General features: G+C 37.7%; 1 protein-coding gene across 3 annotated transcripts in view; it reads left to right on the top strand.

Moving 5' to 3' along the window:
• The window catches only part of LOC111373390 (BEACH domain-containing protein C2), a 43,981-nt gene that overhangs the window by 13,490 nt on the left and 10,269 nt on the right, over nt 1–20,222 (top strand). For all 3 annotated transcript variants that reach the window (XM_022995915.1, XM_022995917.1, XM_022995918.1), the window contains exons 8-25: nt 2,577–2,653; nt 10,941–11,022; nt 11,543–11,866; nt 12,398–13,014; nt 13,241–13,325; nt 13,515–13,709; nt 15,622–16,167; nt 16,254–16,397; nt 16,475–16,951; nt 17,185–17,330; nt 17,995–18,064; nt 18,158–18,241; nt 18,412–18,468; nt 18,568–18,636; nt 18,727–18,813; nt 18,897–19,013; nt 19,695–19,844; nt 20,073–20,157. In XM_022995915.1, coding sequence (XP_022851683.1) covers nt 2,577–2,653; nt 10,941–11,022; nt 11,543–11,866; nt 12,398–13,014; nt 13,241–13,325; nt 13,515–13,709; nt 15,622–16,167; nt 16,254–16,397; nt 16,475–16,951; nt 17,185–17,330; nt 17,995–18,064; nt 18,158–18,241; nt 18,412–18,468; nt 18,568–18,636; nt 18,727–18,813; nt 18,897–19,013; nt 19,695–19,844; nt 20,073–20,157 — 3,412 coding nt within the window. The remainder of the gene's footprint in view (nt 1–2,576; nt 2,654–10,940; nt 11,023–11,542; nt 11,867–12,397; nt 13,015–13,240; nt 13,326–13,514; nt 13,710–15,621; nt 16,168–16,253; nt 16,398–16,474; nt 16,952–17,184; nt 17,331–17,994; nt 18,065–18,157; nt 18,242–18,411; nt 18,469–18,567; nt 18,637–18,726; nt 18,814–18,896; nt 19,014–19,694; nt 19,845–20,072; nt 20,158–20,222) is intronic.

Here is a 20,222-nt window from a genome sequence, read left to right as displayed (position 1 = left end):
TGATGTCAAAATGGTTTCGATTGCGCTTCATGGAGGGATTTTCATTACAATATGAGGAGAATAACTAAGTACACGGATGATTTATAGGTTTAAAATCAATTTGTCTACCTAAATATGGTAAACAACTAATGTTGTGTAAACTAATTAGGAATACAAAGATTTGGCCAATAATCATTGTATCTGATTTGACATCCCCCTCTAATTGATGCTGGTCGATCAAGAAGCATCAATTTGTCAATCATGAATTGATGGCGATGGCGAGATAAGGCTTTGATAAAAATCTGATGCTTGGTGGAAATGTAAGGAAGTGTAGTTACATGTTGATCAAGAGCTTCACAAATAGAATGACAATCTACTTCAATATACTTTGTTCGCTCATGAAATACTGGATTTGTAGCAATCTGATTAGCACTGGTGTTATCAGCTTGAAGTTGAGTAGGAGCAATTTGTGGGATACCAAGTTCACCTAACATCCCCCAAAGCCATATGATCTTTGAACACGTTGAATACATCGCACGATATTCTAATTCAGTAGAGGACTTAGAGACTCAATCATGTTTCTTACTTTTCTAAGAAATGAGGGCATCACCAAGAAATATGCACCAACTTGAAACTGAGCGAGGAGATTTTAAGCAACCAGCCCAATCAACGCCACTATTACCTATTAATTGTAATGAACTCCCAGTAGGAAAGAACAATCCTCGACCAGATGTACCTTTGAGTTAACGAAGAATTCATCGCACAATGGCTGAAAGCGATGACGAGGAGCTTGCATAATTTGACTGACTTACTATACAGCAAAAAAAATCAGGACGAGTAATGTTAAATAGTTTAAACTTCCTACAAACTGTTGATATAGTAATAGGTTAGGTAAAAGTTTTCCTTCATCTGAACTGAGCTTTACATTGACTTCCATACTTCTCAAACCATTCACGCGGGGCTTGAGTCAATCAGTATAAAGACCGCTTCAACCAACACACTTCAGTAGAAGAATGAGAGAACATATCAGGAGGAGGGCTCATATATTTTCTCCGTCAAATCTCCATGTAAGAACACATTTGTCAATATCTTGAAGTGCTCGATAGATGTTATATTCCTTAGTTGAATTGTTTGAACTCAACTTTGCTATTACCCAGCTTATTTTACTATAAAGCACGGACACTTCAATTAGGGTAGCGTGCCCATGTTGGACATGTGTCGATACCGACATTTTTTGGACACTTTGCCATAAATATTTTTTATTCTTTATTAAAAATATTATATAGTTTTAACTCAAAATTATTAGTAAATAACAAATAGGTACTCATATTTAAAAGATTTCAACAAAAAAAATTATTAACAATTATAAAACTAAATCTATACTATATAAATGAAGATTTTTAAAGAATTTAATCAATGTGTTGGTACTTTTTGAAAAATCACGGCTCGGCGTATTCGACGCATATCGTGTCAGAGCATCATAGTTGTTGTATTTTCCATGAACACTATATGTTATATTCCTTCTGAAATGATGCATGGTTCAGTTTCTCATCCTTGTGTCCACTCTCGATAGAGACTACTACTTCCATTTTCAATTCTTCATGCTTCCCATCTTCTGCTATAATGTCCAATAATGCCTTCGTCAATTTAAAAGAACTGACACGAGGATTCTGATTTGTATTATTACTATTTTCCTCATGTATATGCAATTCATTGGCATTGGGATCACAGAGAATGTCGATTTTTATTTTCTAATTGAAAAGTCTCACATTCGACTCTATCCTAGTTGGAAAGTTCAATTTCCTTTCCTTCTACTGGACACTTCTGAGCTTCAATTTGTTTATTATCAGCTCGAGCTTCGAGTCTTGTATAGTAAACTCAAGTCACTCAAACCATTGTTGCTCACTATCCGACAGTAGATCATCAAAATCTAAATCGCCTTAGTTAGGGTGGTCATCGGTTGGAGCTGACTATTTTCTTTTGGGCTCAGGCCTAAGTTCAGTACTGAGCAAAGCTAAGGTCTCCTGAACATCTTGGAGAGTTTTTTCGTGCCTGGTACGTCGATGCTTGATGTTTTTGAACCTCCATTTGCAGTTGGCAGCTCAGACTTTACTAGTATTGTCGATGTCAAAAGTCAAGTAAAATTCCTTACTCTAATACCAATTTTGGTACGAAAGCAAAATTGGAACAAAATTTTTTTAAATTAGAACATTCTTGTTAGAGAATAATTAGATTATATTGAATTGATGATTAAAAAGTGTTCAACGTCTTTATTTGCTTATATAGGCAGGAAAATCTCCTAATGCTAATACCATAAGGAAAATAAGTAATTAACAACATAGAAAAATAAAATAATTGAAAACTTAAAAGAGTTAAAAAATTCTAATCTAAACTAAAAAATAAATGTTACTACAAGAATAATTGCTATACTATTTGTACTAGGATTGCCCTATATCTAACCTTCTTTTGCAGAAACCCTCTTTTGTGAGGCTTATCCATAATTATTGAGTTTTGCTCTTGTTTGACACTGCATTTGATTTTCTCATTTGGTTTTCAATTCATCAGTTTCATTATATATTTTATCATTACTTTGACAGGATATTGAAGCTACAATTCATTGTGCAGAATGGCTTTCTATGGTTGGCGGTTCTAGCATTGGAGATCAAAGGATTAGGTATCGCCGCATTTACTAGCATTTTCACTCTTAACTTTGCTGTTGGATGTAGATAGTTCATGTTGAATTTGTTAGATCTTGTTGACACGTGATCTCGATTACTCTTTTCACAAAGATTTATGATGCAAGAAAGTTTTAAAGTTCAAATCCTTGGTGGAACTTCTCTTCAGTTTTATTGTTTATCTTTCAACAAACAGATTACACAAGTATAATGTATAGACCCGAAAGATTCTCAAGCCAATGAAGTGATACAGCTCCAAAAAGAAAGCACTTAATAATTATAAGACTTATATCACTTAATCCATTTTACTTCTATTCCAAACTAAACCCAAGTAACACCAACTAACCTAATTTCAAGGGCCAATGACCAATGCTATAAAAACTCCAGAATTATTAAAGCAGCCCTTGGTATAAAAAATTTCGAAAACAGGCACAATAAGTGTGCTGAATCATTGTTAACCAAAGAGTAGTACCATAGCTTAATCTCTTATTCTTAAAGCATGATAAAATGCACTTAGCCCCTTCGCCCCTTTGCAAACTAATCTATGTTCACCATACCTCCTTGAACTACAAGATAATCTCCCTCTGTTCATGTGTAAGTGGTGTATATTTATTCAGATACCTGATGGCAGTTGTCAGTTGAATTGTTAATATAAGACAACATAAGTTAGTCTACTGTAATCTGATATTTTTCCTTTTACCAAACCTTTCGTTGCAGGTTTTTATAATTTCGTTAGTCTTATCATAAAGATAAGAATTACTTAGCTCAATTGAATTCTGGAAAAATTAATTGTTTGAATGTAACACCCCAAATTTTCATAAACTCGGAGCGTTACAAAAGATTTAACTTTTTTTTTTTTCGTGGGGGTATTAAATTAAAGGCGGAACGATAAAATAATTTTGTTAGTCTTATCATAAAGATAAGAATTACTTAGCCCAATTGAATTCTGGAAAAATTAATTGTTTGAGTGTAACACCCTAAATTTTTGTAAACCCTGGGGTGTTACAAAAGATTTACTTTTTTTTTTATTTTTTTTTATTTTTTTAAAGGACGAACGATAAAATAAATTATTTTTTTTATGAAAAAACAACTGGAACATTCATAGATTTAAATTAAAACATGAAAATTGTATATTTAAGAATAAACATAATCAACTTAGTTGAAGAATCCGCTCCTGTGGGATGGAGCATCCCTCCCTAATATCCAAATTCACCATACCGGCAACATCGCAGGCGCCCAGTGGACCCAACAAAATCGGCCTCACGCCACAAAATGAGCCACAATTGCAGGCGACGGCCCTGGGTGTAAACCCCAGCACCGTCGCCCGATCTGTTGTTTTGGCCGACGACCCAGCCACCTCTGAAGAAGGCGACGGCGACGGCGACTTGGGCGGTTGGCGAGTGGTCATAGGCAGAAATCGGTCGGGGATTTGAGCCCAGATGGCTCAAGATCCGGCCAGAATTCCGACCGACGCGCCTGACAGGGGACTTGGTCAAGGCATTCCGACCACGGGGACGCGCTTGCCGGCACGTGGCGCCCACGCACCGCCGCCGGTGAGAGCTCCGATCGTGCAGAATTCGTCGGAGACAAATAACCATCCCGTTTCTTCGTATGATGCTTCGGTTGCACGAAATCTAGGGAGACGGAGAGTTCCTAATGGCATGTTGGTCTTCAGCTCCAGTTTCAGAATTGAGGCAAAACAATGTGTTGTGTCTGTCACTGATTCAGGCATGGTTAAGATATCAGAATGGGGAGCTAAGATCTCCAATGCTATTCTCATGGGAAGATTTGGAGCTATGTGGATGGTTAATATGATGGATAAGTTAAGGATGGCTAGTGTGTCGGAGGATTTTGTAGGGAAATTTAATGAGACCCCCCGAGCGTTTTTGGCACAACAATGTACTAACAATCGTGGAAGATATCTCATAATAGCGCAATATGGGGAGCGACGGCGACAGGGTGTAGTGATGGTACCTGAAGGGCGTAATGGAGAGGGATGGGCAGCGATCTCTCGCGTGTTTCAAGCAGTTATAGAATCATTTGTTGTCGAAGATAAGGCCAAGCATCGAGTAGTGGAAGATCAGAGCCTGCAAGGGTTGACCTATGCTGCAATTACGGCACGGGCCTCTCAGAATGCTGATCAATGGGTATGAACGCAGAAGGATAAACCGGTAAATGAGAGGAGTGGTCCACGAATCTGGGGACCAAACAAGGAAGGCCATTTAGCGGCGCATAAGGACAGCAATAAGACTACTTAAGGAACGTATGATATTTCTGCAAATATGCTGACATAAGGGCACATATAAAGGCACTGAAAGGGGAATTGGATGAGCTAATGAGGTTATTGGGTAGCGGGAAGATAATGGGTTATAAGCAGAAGTATTGTCCTGCGTGTGGAGTGGGCCCAGATGACTATACAGCAAGCGTAGCTAATGAGGTGTCCAAGGAGTTGAAATCGAAGAGGGCTAACACTACAGAGGTGATGGTTGAGCCAAGTGGCGAGGCCCAAGTACAAAGTAGAGGGGCAGAGGTGGAAGTAAGGGACAAGGAAGGGGAACCCCGTTTGATGAATTTGGAGTTAGAGAGACCGGATGTGGTAATTGAGAAACAACAAGGTGCAACAGGTTTGGCAAAAATGGTCACGAATACTTACTGTAGGAGATACTCTAAGTCTATAAATGAGGGAGAATCAGGGAATGATAAAGTGCTAGTTGTGTGGGTGGAGGGCGCCAAAAAAGGAGGATATAAATAGGGATGTAGGTCGGGTGTAAGAAGAAGACTTACAATATGATCAGCTTTCCTCTGGGGAGATAGTGGAAATGAGTGAGCTTGACTTTAGACCACCACCATCGAGCTGGGCTCTTCAAAATATTTTGGACTTCAGCAAAACGGTGGGAGTGTCCTGTGATCGGTATGAACATAAGCTCTTGCAACTATTTGAGGAGTTGGAGGCGAGTAAGGGACAAGGGATGGATACACCAGGAGGTAAGACCAGAAGAAAGGGTGACCGTGAACTTAAAAGGCTTGAATGCTCGATTAATTATGACATAAGGAGTGGTGAGTCAAGAAGAGGATTGATGGGGAGGGATGAAAGTGTGTCAAGATGATTCCAAAAATTGTTTGCTGGAATGTGAGGGGGCTCAATGAAGCTGGTAAAAGGTTAGGTGTTCGAAATCTCTTAAGGGGTTGGAAGGCTGACATTGTTTGCTTAGAGGAGACAAAGTTGGAGACTGTTTCGAGGGCTGTTATCAGTAGCTTATGGGGGGGACAACATATTGGGTATCAATTTGTGGGGTCAGTGGGGGTTTCAGGAGTGGTGCTTATTATGTGGGATGCTAGAGTCTTTCAGTTGGAGGAGGTTAGTGAAGGGCTTTTTTCCCTATCCCTTTCATTTACAAATATTGGGGATAGATTTCGTTGGATGTTCATAGGAGTTTATGGGCCTAATGTTGATGAAAGTAGAGGCGGATTGTGGGATGAATTGGCAGGTATGATGGCTTGGTGGAACCTCCCAACATGCATAGGGGGTGACTTTAATGTGGTCCGCTTTCCTACTTGAAGGTCTAGCTGCGGGAGACTAACAGGGGCTATGGAGGACTTTTCAGATTTTATCAAGGAGAATATGTTGGTGGATATGCCTTTGATGGGGGGATATTTTACTTGGTCATCTAATCGAGAGCTAGCTGTTCATTCTAGAATAGATCGGTTCTTGATTAGTGTGGAGTGGGAGGGTAAGTACCCGGATGTCGCTCAGAGGAGACTAGGGAGGGTATGCTCAGATCATTTCCCAATTTCATTATCTGGGGATGTGGGATATAGCGGGAGAAGGCCTTTTAGGTTTGAAAAAATATGGCTTAAAGTGGATGATTTTGGGGAGCGAGTACGGACTTGGTGGGCCTCTTAGAAGTTCAGGGGGTCCCTCAGTTATGTGTTGGACCAGAAATTAAAGGCTTTAAAAGGAGATCTCAAAAGATGGAATGAGGAGGAGGCGGGGGATGTTAACTGGCGCAAAAATCAATGCACCTTAGAAATAGAGAAATTGGATAGGAAGGAGGAAAGTCGAGGATTGGGAGGGGACGAGAGGGAGCGACGTCAAGAATTAAGGGGTGACCTGGAGAGGTTGGCGGAGATGGAGGAGATTTCTTGGCGCTAGAAATTTAGGGTCAAGTGGTTAAGAGAGGGAGATAAGTGTACATAGTTTTTCCATAGGGTGGCCAATTCCAACAGGCGCAATAATTGTATCTCTATGCTGGAGGTGGATGGGGGAACTTTTGAGGACTCACAGGATATTGGTACCCAAATGGTGAGTTTCTACCAAAACCTTTATAAGGAGCAGTTTGATTGGAGGCCAGAGCTTGAGGGGCTAGAGTTTTCCACTATTTCTGAGGAGGATGTCGGTTGGTTAGAAAGACCATTTGGAGAGGACGAGATTAGGGAGGTGGTGTTCAGTATGAATGATGACAAGGCCCCAGGACCGGACGGATTCTCCTTCGCATTCTACAAGGCTTGTTAGGAGGTGATACGTTCGGACATTGTGGATGTTTTTGCTTACTTTTTCCAGTGTGGCAGATTCTTGAAAAGCTCTAATACCACATTTATTGTGCTGATCCCAAAAAAAAAGGATTGACAGATATTAAGGACTTTCGATCTATCAGTCTAGTAAGTGGGGTGTATAAGATTATTGCAAACGTTTTGGCTAATAGATTAAAGGAGGTGCTGGGAAAAATGGTGTCTAAATATCAGAATGCTTTTGTCAAAGGGCGACAGATCTTAGACTCCGTTCTCATAGCAAATGAATGTATTGATTCAAGACTACGTCAAGGGGCTCCAGGGATGCTATGTAAACTTGATATTCAAAAGGCCTATGATCATGTGAACTGGGGTTTCCTATTGTATATGCTCAGGCGATGTGGTTTTGGAGCCAAGTGGTGCCAGTGGATTCAATTTTGTATTTCTACTGTCTCTTTTTTTGTTCTGGTAAACGGCACTCCTGAAGGCCATTTCCGAAGTAGTAGGGGATTGTGACAAGGGGATCATTTGTCTCCATTATTGTTTGTTATTGTAATGGAGGCATTCAGTAAAATGGTTAAAAAGGCTGGGGGGAAAGTTTGTTAAAGGGCTTTAGGATTGGTCAACTGCAGATATCTCATTTGCTATTTGCAGATGATACTCTGATCTTTTGTGACGCTGACGTTGAGCACTTTAGGAATTTGCGTCGTTTGCTTCTATGCTTCGAAGCCGTATCTGGAATGAAGATAAATTTGGGGAAGTCTGAGGTCATCACTGTTGGAGAGGTCAATAATGTGGAAAGGTTGGCTGCTACATTGGGCTGTAGGGTTGCACAGTTGCCTATAACATATTTTGGGCTCCCATTAGGAGCAAGGTTCAAAAGTAAAAACATTTGGGACAGTATAGTGGAAACGGTGGAGAGGAGATTAGCGGATTGGAAGCGTATGTACCTTTCAAAGGGAGGTCGTCTTACTCTTATCAAGTCTACTATCTCGAATCTCCCCACTTATTTTTTGTCTTTATTTCCCATTCCTGTTACAGTGGCTAAGAGACTAGAGAGGATCCAAAGGGAGTTTCTTTGGGGAAGGTTAGGAGAGGAGAGGAAATTTCATTTAGTAAATTGGGGTGTAGTTTGTTCTCCCTTAAAGGTTGGGGGAATCGGATTGAGGAGCCTTGTATTGTTTAATAAGGCTTTGTTGGGTAAGTGGTTATGACGGTTTGGGTTAGAGAGGGAGAGTTTCTGGAGAGAAATTATAGAAGAGAAATATGGCATGATGGAGGGTGGATGGTGTTCAGTTGAGAGCCGTGGTACCTACAGGGTGAGTTTATGGCGGTTTATTCGACGAGGGTGGAGTGACTTCCGGAATAGAGTGACCTTCGGTGTGGGGAATGGCAACACTATCAGCTTTTGGGATGACTGTTGGTGTACTGATCAACCGTTAAGGGAGCGATTTCCTTCTTTGTATCGTATTGCCGTGATGCCATCTGCTATGGTGAATGATGTATTAGATACACATAACGGGAGCATCAGTTGGAACATTGTTTTTGGGAGGGGACTACAAGATTGGGAAGTGGATGATTACACAGTGCTATTGACCTCTTTGTATGACGTGCATATCAGGGTTGGAGAGTGTGACCGCATCAGGTATATGGCGACAAGGGATGGCATTTTCTCAGTTAGCACTTATTTCAAATCCTTATTGGGATCTACGGAGAATTTATTCCCTTGGAAGATGGTATGGAAGTGTAAACTGCCTCCAATGGTGGCGTTTTTACTATGGACGGTAGTGAGAAAACAAGTTTTAACGGCGGACAATCTTCGATTGAGGGGGTTTTATATTACAAATTGGTGTCATATGTGCAGAAAGGATGGGGAAACGGTTGATCATTTGTTCTTGCATTGTGATGGTGCCCGTTTGCTGTGGAATGATATTTTGGCTTCTCAACATATGGATTGGGTGATGCCACGGCATATGGAAGATTTGTTGAAGGCTTAAAGGAGAAAGTTTCGTGACAAGGACAGTAAACTCGTTTGGGATCTTATTCCAGGCTGCATTGTTTGGTGTGTGTGGAGAGAAAAAAATGGGCGCTGTTTTGATGATCAGATGAAGACTTTAGAACAGTTTAGAGAATTATTTTATTTGACATTGTATAATTGGTTTAGTGCTGTAGCTTCTAGTCACATAGATGGGCTGCCTAACTTCATGACATTTATTTCTTGTTTAAGTGTATAATACACTTCCTGTGTATTACCTTTTAATTAATAAAACACTTGATTATTTATCAAAATAAAAAAAAAAACATAATCAACTTATTATTAAATAGACATGTTTGTGAACGTAAATGAAAATTGATTAATCAATGGAAAGACAAAAGACTTAATTTTTTTGTTTAAGAATCCTCTTGGCAATCGACATCAGCATCCCATCACAGTTCCAATCTACCCAAGTTAACCTGAAAAATTATTGTAAGAGTATTTAAAAATACTAGTAAGATACATGTAGTTTCTATAGATAATTATATAATAATAAAATAAACATTTCATACCACATTTCTTATGGGGTATATCGATGAGCAAGCAAGACATCCATCGGTAATACTTTGAATTCCCGTAGGATTTCACATTTTGTTATAAAGAATCAAATAGAGCTCACATTTTATTAGGTCGAACTCGAAGATCCATTGGCAATTCATGCATATTTAATTGAATATAATAGTATACGAAAAAAACATTTGCACAAAAGTGTCTTACCTCGTTGAAAGGTTGTAAAATAAAGATAAAATCTTACACATGAAAATTCTTCTATTATTTTTCTATACTTTTCCTTTCCTTCTCTATCTCTCTACCACTCTCTCTTTATTTTCTATGGTGAAATAATGGAAATTCTTACAGTATTTATAGTGAAAGTTCTCAATTAAGTTTGTATGCAATTAGAATTGAAAAATTGTGTAATACAAGGAATTTGAATAAGAATTGGTTTCAAATAATATAATTATGATTACTATTAAACTTTATCAAAATCAATTTAAGATTACAATTTAATTTAATCCAAATCACAAAAAGATTACCGTTATCAAAATCAACATTTATCATCTCACAAGAGGATACCATAAAATTTAAATTGTAAACCAAGTTTAATTAATTACCAATTAAAGATAACATTTTTTTAAACTTCCATATCTTGGACCTAACTTATCTAAATTAACTTTTCTTGAGTTCATAATGCGTTATATAATACAAACTATAAAACGAGTCCAATATTGATATACTAAATCTCGCTCTATCAAATCTAATTACTTGCACCAAATAAAATTAAAAATAATTCTATTTCATTTTAGCCCGGAACTTTCAAAATATAAAAATATAGTATATTGAACAAATAAATTTTATTCTATAAAATTTTTGGGGCTTTACATCGAGGGAGGTTTGGATACTATAATGTAATTATTGCTGGGTATACTAGAAGAGAAAACTTTCACAATATCAATAAACATGTATGATGAACAAATTAATGTTATTTCAAGTATTTGAATTATCCTGAAGTTTCCGAGGGCACACTCCCTTCCTTCTCTTTCATTTGAAAGTGAATGCATCATTTCGAGCCTTTCTCTAAACTTTAATGTGTAATGACATTATTCCTGTATAGCTTATTCACCTTGGATGTTTCGCCAATTATGTTAGTTACCAAACGACCCGTGCTACTTTTTAATTTTTGTTCTTGTTTACTACTAAAGCCATGCATACACTTGGCCTTACCATCTTTATTTTGTTTCTAGACGTGAAGAATCATTGCCCATCTTCAAAAGAAGGCTTTTGGGTGACTTGCTGGACTTCTCTGCAAGAGAACTACGGGATCAGGTGACTTCTTGTTTTTGTCTTCATAATCCCAAGTTGTTTTTTGTCTTCAAAATTGCAAGTTCTGATTTTATTTTATTTTATTTATTATTATTATTATTATTTGCCCATAAACTTCATAGGTCTTTCATCTTCACTCTTTCCAAGTTATTGATTAAAATTAATGACTTTAAGAATGAAGCTCAGATGATGGAATGTTTTTTCACCAGGGAGGTTCAGTATTTCAAGAAGCATATAGACATTTGTCTTCTCTTTCTAAACAATAAATTAACTCATATTAACTTGATAAGCTTATTGATGACTTTTTCTTAGAAATGTTGTTTTCTGTAATTTGTCAACCCTTACAGTTTTGGCACACCTTTAAGAGAATGGCTTCCTCTGTCTTTGCTCATTTTTGGTTCTTTTGCTCTATATTTTCGGTGTTTTAAGTTGCATTTGAATAATCTTGTATGTAATTTAGGTTGCATTTTGTATCTTCCCTTATTATAATAATGTCGACATGCTACCTGTTTTATTACTGCAGACTCAAGTTATTGCTGCAACAGCAGCTGGTGTGGCAGCTGAGGGATTGTCACCTAAGGATGCAAAGGTGCAAGCAGAGAATGCTGCTCAGCTTTCTGTAGCTTTGGTTGAGAACGCAATTGTGATTTTGATGCTTGTTGAAGACCATTTACGATTACAAAGCAAACTTTATAGTGCTTCACGTTTTCCAGCTATATCTTCTTCCCCTCTTTCAAATATTTTGCCAGTGGGCAACCACTCTTCAACCACGGTGGGTGGAGAAACTCTTGAATCAGTGACTGCTCGTAACTCAACATCTAGTAACTCTAAAGGACTCTCTCTTGACGTATGTATGCAACTCGATTGATCATTTGACACATAATCTAGCCTATACACAGTTAATTGATACACTCTCTTTCGACATATATATTAGCTAGATTGATTATTTTACCCAGAGCTGGCCTGCACAAGTTTAATTGATGCACTTGCTTTTTGTATGTTTTTTTTGTCATTCTTTTTCAGGTCAAGGTTTTATCTCAATGTATTTGCTTTTTTTTCTTTTCATATTATTTTTTTATTTTCTTCTGTCGTTTCGGGTTGACAATGCTCCTTCATTAAATGGTTTTCAGAGTATGGTAAGCATACTTCATCATTCATACTGCGTGTATGAATAAGCTTAGCCTTCTTCTCTGTGCAAATGTCATGTATACCTGTCAGTTTGATGGCTATGATTCCTATGCTGTGTGTTTGACATGTTTTATACCATTGCTCATGGAAAAGCACAAATATGTATTGGATTAAAGTTCACATCTTCTTATATTATTTCAAATCATCATGCTTCCTTGTAAAATATAAACTCTATCTCGCTGTGAACTAGGTTCTTGCTTCAATGGCTGATGCTGATGGGAAAATTTCTCCAGCAGTAATGGATCGGCTTACTGCTGCTGCTGCAGCAGAACCTTACGAAGCAGTTAAATGTGCTTTTGTATCGTATGGAAGCTGTGTTGTAGATTTAGAAGAAGGATGGAAATACAGGAGTCGACTGTGGTATGGTGTTGGCCTTCCTTCAAAGGCATCAGAGTTTGGTGGTGGTGGTAGTGGCTGGAAATCTTGGAAATCTGCACTGGAGAAAGACACTAGTGAAAACTGGATTGAGCTTCCATTAATAAAAAAGTCAGTTGCAATGCTTCAAGCATTACTATTAGATGAATCTGGACTTGGTGGTGGTCTTGGTATTGGGGGAGGATCTGGTACTGGAATGGGAGGCATGTCACCACTTCACCAGTTATTAGACAGTGACCAACCATTCCTATGTATGCTCCGGATGGTGCTTGTTTCATTGAGGGAAGATGATGAAGGTGATGACCGTAAGCTCATGCTCAGTATGGAAGATAGATCACTGGAGAATTTAGGTCGACAAACCAGCAGTATTGCATCTTTTGATGCAAACACCCAAATGTCAATGAGAAAACCACGAGCTTCATTGCTGTGGAGGTATTACCCATGCCGATAATTCTGTTCGAGACCTTGTCCCACAGTGTATTTGGCTGCCATTTCATTATTTGTCACTGAAACTGTTGTGATTCATCTTGACTGCAAGGATCATGGTTCATGTCTCATGACTCAAAACATATTATGTTATACTCGCCCAGGAAATGCCTCTTCATGCTTTTCACTACATATTTGAATGACACTGATTAATAATTAATGATGTGTACAGTGTGTTATCTCCTATCCTGATAACGTCGATTTCTGAGTCAAAAAGACAGCGAGTTTTGGTTGCATCATGCGTTCTATATTCTGAGGTCAGTTTTATACCATTGTTGGCCTGGTCTTGTTGGTTTTAACATTTGTTTTCTGTAATTCTTGGACATTTATTTCCTGATTTTATTCCTATTGCCCCTGTAACATTGTGTTTTTCATATTTTTCTGGGATCAGCGGAAGTTGATTTTTTCCCTTGTTTTGTTATCCAAGTGTTTCATTATTGTTGCAGGTGTGGCATGCTATTGGCAAGGACCGGACGCCTCTGCGCAAACAGTATCTAGAGGTCATTTTACCTCCATTTGTTGCTGTTTTAAGAAGGTGGCGACCCCTGTTGGCAGGAATTCATGAACTTGCTACTGCAGATGGTATAAATCCTCTTGTTGCTGATGACCGTGCCTTGGCTGCAGATGCTTTGCCTATTGAGGTCACTGTGCTAAAAGTCTTATTTAAATTATAATGATTTTGTCTATTTTTTCAGAGAAGTTTGTCTCAAGATATAGAATCTCAACAAGAAGGTGTCAGGGTAGATAGTAGTATGTTACACAGCATATAACACCATCTGCTTACCAGCTATTCGTGTTCCCACCTAGTTATTTGGACCTCGTCACCTTGTATATCTGGATATATGCATTAATAATATGGTTTATAACATTTTGGATCAATTTTAAAACGAATCTTGCTTGAGTACTCTGCTCAATGTGCTCATAATAGCTTTTCACCCACAAGCAAGCAATTTTAAACATATAAAGTTGTACATATTAAGTACTTTTTAAGGAGGTTTACTTGAATCCTTAGCTATTTACCATTTAAATAGCAAATGAAGATGCCTCTCGCTGCCCACAAAATTAATATGCCAAGAGTCCTTTATCAGTACCATTATTGAGAAACTCCAACATACTCATTGTTTTAATCTTCTTTTCATTTTATAACTACCTAGGAGTGAATAGCCCAAATGGTCACTAAACTTTGCACCAGGTCCGCAAAAGGTCACTGAACTTTCAAAATTCTCTAACTCATCACTGAACTTTGCGAAAAGTCTACCAAAGGTCACTGAACTTTCAAAATCGCCTCACTCATTACTGAACTTTGCATTTTGTAATCTCATTAGTCACTCAGCTAACGGTCCATCCAAAAACTAACCGAATACTCACGTGGCTGGCTGATGTGGATGCCAGGTCAAACAAAAGAAGTACAGGTGAATTTTTATTTGAATTAAAACATGTTTTATAAAAATAAAAAAATTGAAAATTCCATAAACTGTTGTAGCAATAGTCACCACCGTAAACATGTTTTATTTATTTTTATTTTTATTATTATTATTTTTTTAATAAAACATGTTTTAATTTAAATAAAAATTCACATGTACTTCTTTTGTTTGACTTGGCATCCACATCTGCCAGCCACGTGAGTATTTGGTTAGTTTTTGGATGGACCGTTAGCTGAGTGACTAATGAGATTACAAAATGCAAAGTTCAGTGATGAGTGAGGAGATTTTGAAAGTTCAGTGACCTTTGGTGGACTTTTTGCAAAGTTCAGTGATGAGTTAGAGAATTTTGAAAGTTTAGTGACCTTTTGCGGACCTGGTGCAAAGTTTAGTGACCATTTGGGCTATTCACTCACTACCTAGACATAATTTCAATATCGAGCTAAACCATCATTTAAGAAAACTGCATTTTTTTTTTAATAAAAGTAATTGAAAACATAAAATTTACTAAGACTGAACAGAAGTACACAAAGAAAACTTAGTGTTATTTACCTCAATTTCCTCTAGATAGTTTTGTTATAAATTAGTCCATCATGTTTGCCCAATAATCAATACCCAAACTGCAAAAAAGGGTCAGAATGAGGTTAGCTTGGCTAAATTGTGTTGTTGTTGTTGTTGTTGTTGTTCTTCTTCTTCTTCTTCTTATTATTATTATTATTATTTTTTTTTTGCACTAAGGTAAAAAATTTAAGAATGTTAAATAAACCAAATAGATCAAACATGTAAATGACATAACCGTACGCTGTTAGACCATATATATGTATAAGTTGAATGTTGCTGCCCACACGTACGATTCCAATATGCAGAGACCACCTATGAAAAGTTGTCAACTGTTGCACCATAGTCGTATAGTTTAGGTTTCATCTAAGACTATTCCATATTTTATCTGTTTTATATTTATCACTAGCTGCAACTGTCTAGTCATATCTCCCTCTCATTTTTGTATATATGCAAGAATACAATTAGCTTTTTCTTTGAACATGCTGTTTAAATTGAAACCTTCTAGATTTTTTACTGATTGTTTTAGATTCCCATTTGATTCCTGTCTGACCATTTAATTGTCACCCTTTAGGCTGCTCTTGCGATGATAACTCCTAGCTGGGCTGCTTCTTTTGCATCACCTCCTGCTGCTATGGCATTGGCGATGATTGCTGCTGGTGCCGCTGGAGGAGAAACCACTCCTCCTCCAACTTCTTCACAGTTGAGGCGCGACTCTTCATTGTTAGAGCGGAAAACAACTAAACTTCATAATTTTTCAAGCTTTCAGAAACCTTTGGAGGCACCTAATAAATCTCCAGCTGCTGCCAAGGACAAGGTTGCTGCAAAAGCAGCTGCCCTGGCTGCTGCAAGAGACCTTGAACGCAATGCAAAGATTGGTTCAGGACGAGGTCTAAGTGCTGTGGCAATGGCTACATCGGCGCAGAGACGGCAAAAAAGTGATACAGAACGTGTTAAGAGATGGAATGTTTCTGAAGCCATGGGAACAGCCTGGTTGGAATGCTTGCAGTCAGTTGATTCAAAATCCGTGTATGGAAAGGACTTCAATGCTCTATCCTATAAATATGTTGCTGTCCTAGTAGGAAGTTTAGCTTTGGCTAGAAACATGCAACGATCTGAGGTATAATTTCTGTTAGTTAAATCATCCATTTATACTTTTGTAATCACAGATTGCAGTTGTTCTTAAGTTCCTTTTCTTGGGTTTAGGTTGAGAGGAGGTCACAAGCTGATTTAATAGCTCGGCACAGGTTATACACTGGAATTCGTGAGTGGTGCAAGCTGATTCATTGCTTGATCGAGATGAAATGTCTTTTTGGGCCTTCTTGTGATCATTTATACAATTCTCAACGCGTATGTTACTGGTTATCTTTGATTTCTCTGTTGTAAATATTTGCAGATTAACTTACTTTAAAACCATGGAAATGCAGGTTTTCTGGAAGCTGGATTTTATGGAAAGTTCTTCAAGGATGAGGAGGGTTTTGCGGAGGAACTACCAAGGTTCAGATCACTTTGGTGCTGCTGCAGATTATGAAGATAATTTAGTGCAGAAGCATGAGAAAGACAGAGTCATCAGTCCATCCAAAGCTTCTATCTTAGCTGCAGAAGCTATCTCAATTGAGGTAGGAAATGAAGGGGATGAACAAGGAGATGTTGTCCATCTGGATGGTAGCCCAAATGACATCGAACAACATGGTGAATTTCAGACAAGATCATCTGGATTTGCTGAACAACCATTGCAAATGACAACAGAGCCTAGTGATCCTCCAGTGACCAACGATCCAGTGTTGCCAATAGCATCAGCTGTTGCCCCAGGCTATGTTCATAGCGAACATGACGAAAGAATAGTTCTTGAGCTCCCATCATCAATGATCCGACCACTAAAGGTTCTGAGAGGAACTTTTCAAGTAAGTTTTGCATACCTAAATACTGAAACTGTTTTTACTATGAATTATACATTTGCACTCTCTTATTGACAAGAAACGAAATGCTAGACTATTGTCAACTGGCTTTTTGCTGTTTCCTGTTTTTGACATGCCATTTTAGCAGAACGTCTGTTTTTGTCGCACCGTGCTGAAATTCAACTTATCCTCTGTAAAAGGTCATAGCTTAGCTTGTTACTGGATGTTTCTATTCTCAGATAACAACGAGAAGAATCAATTTTATTGTTGATAACACCGAGCAGATTGACGTAGGAGATGGTTTGGACAGCAAGACTGCAAACAGGGTTCAAGAGAAGGATCACAGCTGGTTGATATCATCACTTCATCAAATATATAGCAGAAGGTGATAGTGAAACTCTGTTGCTATCTGAGCTTTTCCCATTCTATGTATATTATTATGTTGTAAAATGAATTTCTGAGTAGATACTGATTGTGCTTACTATCCCTTTTTGTGGTTTTTTCCCTTCTTTTTTTGCTGGATGGGGTAGGGAGAGGTCAGTCAGCAGAATCATCTTTTGTTTCTATTCTTTTGCCTTGCTTTTGCCTTTACTTTAATTGGAAAGGTTCACTTATTTCTCACCTAGAGATTGCAGTTTTTGCTTTTATTATTGGAATAGGGACTTCAGGATTTATTGTTTTTCTCAAGGTTGTGCAGACCTATTATACTGTTGCCAAGTTAAGAAAATCTATATACTCTTTTTGGAAAGGCAGTTCCTTTTTTCCTTCTCATGTCCTATTCTCATACTTTGCTTTTCCCTATTCAAAGCATGTTTTTTATAGATGGTTAAAGTTATAAATAGATAAAAATTGAATGATGAATAAGTGGATAGTACTTGTGAGACCACCAAAATATGTGGATAAAAAGTTGCTTGTGTTTTAATTGATTTATAAAGGATTACCAATTTGTGTATCTATTATTTTGAGTTCAAGGGTGGATTTGATGGTGCATTATGCACGTTGCAATTATTTTAACTAGAAAATCCAACTTAGAACAACTGTTCTTACAGATATCTTTTGAGAAGAAGTGCACTGGAATTGTTTATGGTTGACCGATCAAATTACTTCTTTGATTTTGGGGTACGTCTTTTTAAAACATTTTGTAATTGCTGGGCTTGGCCCTTTTGACTAACTTCATATATTTCCATATTTTGGTTATGTTCTCGTCTGTAGGCAACTGATGGACAAAGAAATGCATATCGAGCTATTGTTCAAGCTCGTCCTCCTCATTTGAACAATATCTACCTTGCAACTCAGGTTTTTTTACCATCTGATCCCTTGCTACCTCTCATGCAAACATCACAAGCAGTGATGCACTTCATAATCCTTGAACATATACATACACACATGATAAGGAACATTTTAGATTAGTTTTAGTTATTTTATGCAGAATATATTGAATTATATCTCTCTTTCCTCTTTTGCAGAGACCTGAACAACTTTTAAAAAGAACTCAGCTTATGGAACGTTGGGCTAGGTGGGAGGTATGTTGAGTTTAACTTTGGACAATTCATTTAGAGTATTTAACTTAACTTTCCCAGTTCACCAATATATCTATATGCTAAGTAGTAAATTCTTTGCAGATCAGCAATTTTGAATATTTAATGCAGCTTAATACATTGGCTGGACGTACTTATAATGACATTACACAGGTAGACTGTCACTGAGAATATTTCAACCACTGAACCCATCAACAGAAAATAATTTTTGCTTCTATTATTAAATTCCGTTCTTATTTGCAGTATCCTGTATTCCCATGGATCCTTTCTGATTACAGCTCAGATAATTTGGATCTTTATAATCCTGCTACTTATCGAGATCTCTCAAAGGTGGTGCAATTTAGAATTTGCTTCTGAAGTTATCACTGTAGATTTCAAATTTTTTGCTAACTTGTATGTGAGTACTTTTGCAGCCCGTTGGTGCATTGAATGCTGATAGATTAAAGAAATTCCAAGAGAGATACTCCAGTTTTGATGATCCAGTCATTCCCAAGTTCCATTATGGTTCACATTATTCAACAGCTGGAACGGTAGGTTTTTCTTTTTTTCATTGGCTTGCACATTTCTACTGTTGAAGTATATGGTCCTGTAACTTTGCATGCACATATATCGCACTGCATGAATGCAAGCCTCCGGATTTGCTACAAGTCTCTCACCAAGAATAGTGTATTGGTAATCATTGTTAAACTTGCTTCTCAAGTTTTGGCCAAAATAATATTGCTTCATCAGACATCATCAAAATGAAGGAAATAACCTACTGTGTAACTTAAATGGGATGGTGAAAGCTCTGATCTAACTGGGAACTGCCCATCCCTTTACCATCTTCTTTACCGCCTTACTATCCATATATGGAAAATCAAAGTAGAATGTAGTAATGAGGAGGAATCTAAATTATTTAAATCCACTTGTTTGCCAGGTTGATTGGCCCTTTGGAAAGCAAGCAAGTAGTAATAGCATGATATATGATCAGTTGTTGAAAATTTAGTCATTATATATAATGCCTTCAATGATTAAATGTTAATTTGATAGCTTGAGCCATCTATCGCATTGATGAGCGTGAGTGCATAACAAATATCAACATGAGAAACTATTCTCTTCCTCTTAGCTGTGCCATGATGGTGTCTTGTCTATCAGTAGAGTTCTTCGCGCCCCTTAGGTGCATGTGATGTGAGTATAGAACAAAATTTTGAACCTTTATGATGATTTTGCAGGTGCTGTATTACCTCATGAGACTGGAACCTTTTACTACTCTTTCTATTCAGCTTCAAGGTGGCAAGTTTGATCATGCGGACAGAATGTTCTCAGACATTGCTGCAACTTGGAATGGAGTTCTCGAGGACATGAGTGATGTAAAGGAATTGGTATAAATCTGTCCAAGTGTTGCTGTGACTTTCTTTTCCCTTTTTTACCCATATAATTCGAGTTTGAAAAGCAATTGCGGCTTGTTTGGGGTCTTTAAATCATTTTCTTAGGCGTTTGCTTGCTTATTTGTCACATCTAGACTCTTGACTGCAATTCATTCCGAATGCACACAAGCAAATAACTTGTATGATCTAATGTTGCTGTTCTTTTGTGTGTATATGTGTCAGGTCCCTGAACTATTTTATCTCCCAGAGGTTTTAACCAATTTAAACTCAATTGATTTCGGTATGACTCAACTGGGAGGAAAGATTGGTATGCATTTTCAATTGTTTACAATAGCGAAGTAGAGTTATATACATTCCTTGGCTGCAACCAAT

This window comes from Olea europaea, unplaced genomic scaffold (assembly GCF_002742605.1).
Source record: "Olea europaea var. sylvestris unplaced genomic scaffold, O_europaea_v1 scaffold112, whole genome shotgun sequence".
NCBI classification, from domain to species: domain Eukaryota; kingdom Viridiplantae; phylum Streptophyta; class Magnoliopsida; order Lamiales; family Oleaceae; genus Olea; species Olea europaea.
Note: the sequence above shows the minus strand (reverse complement) of the source record. Positions and strands in the feature narration are given on the sequence as shown.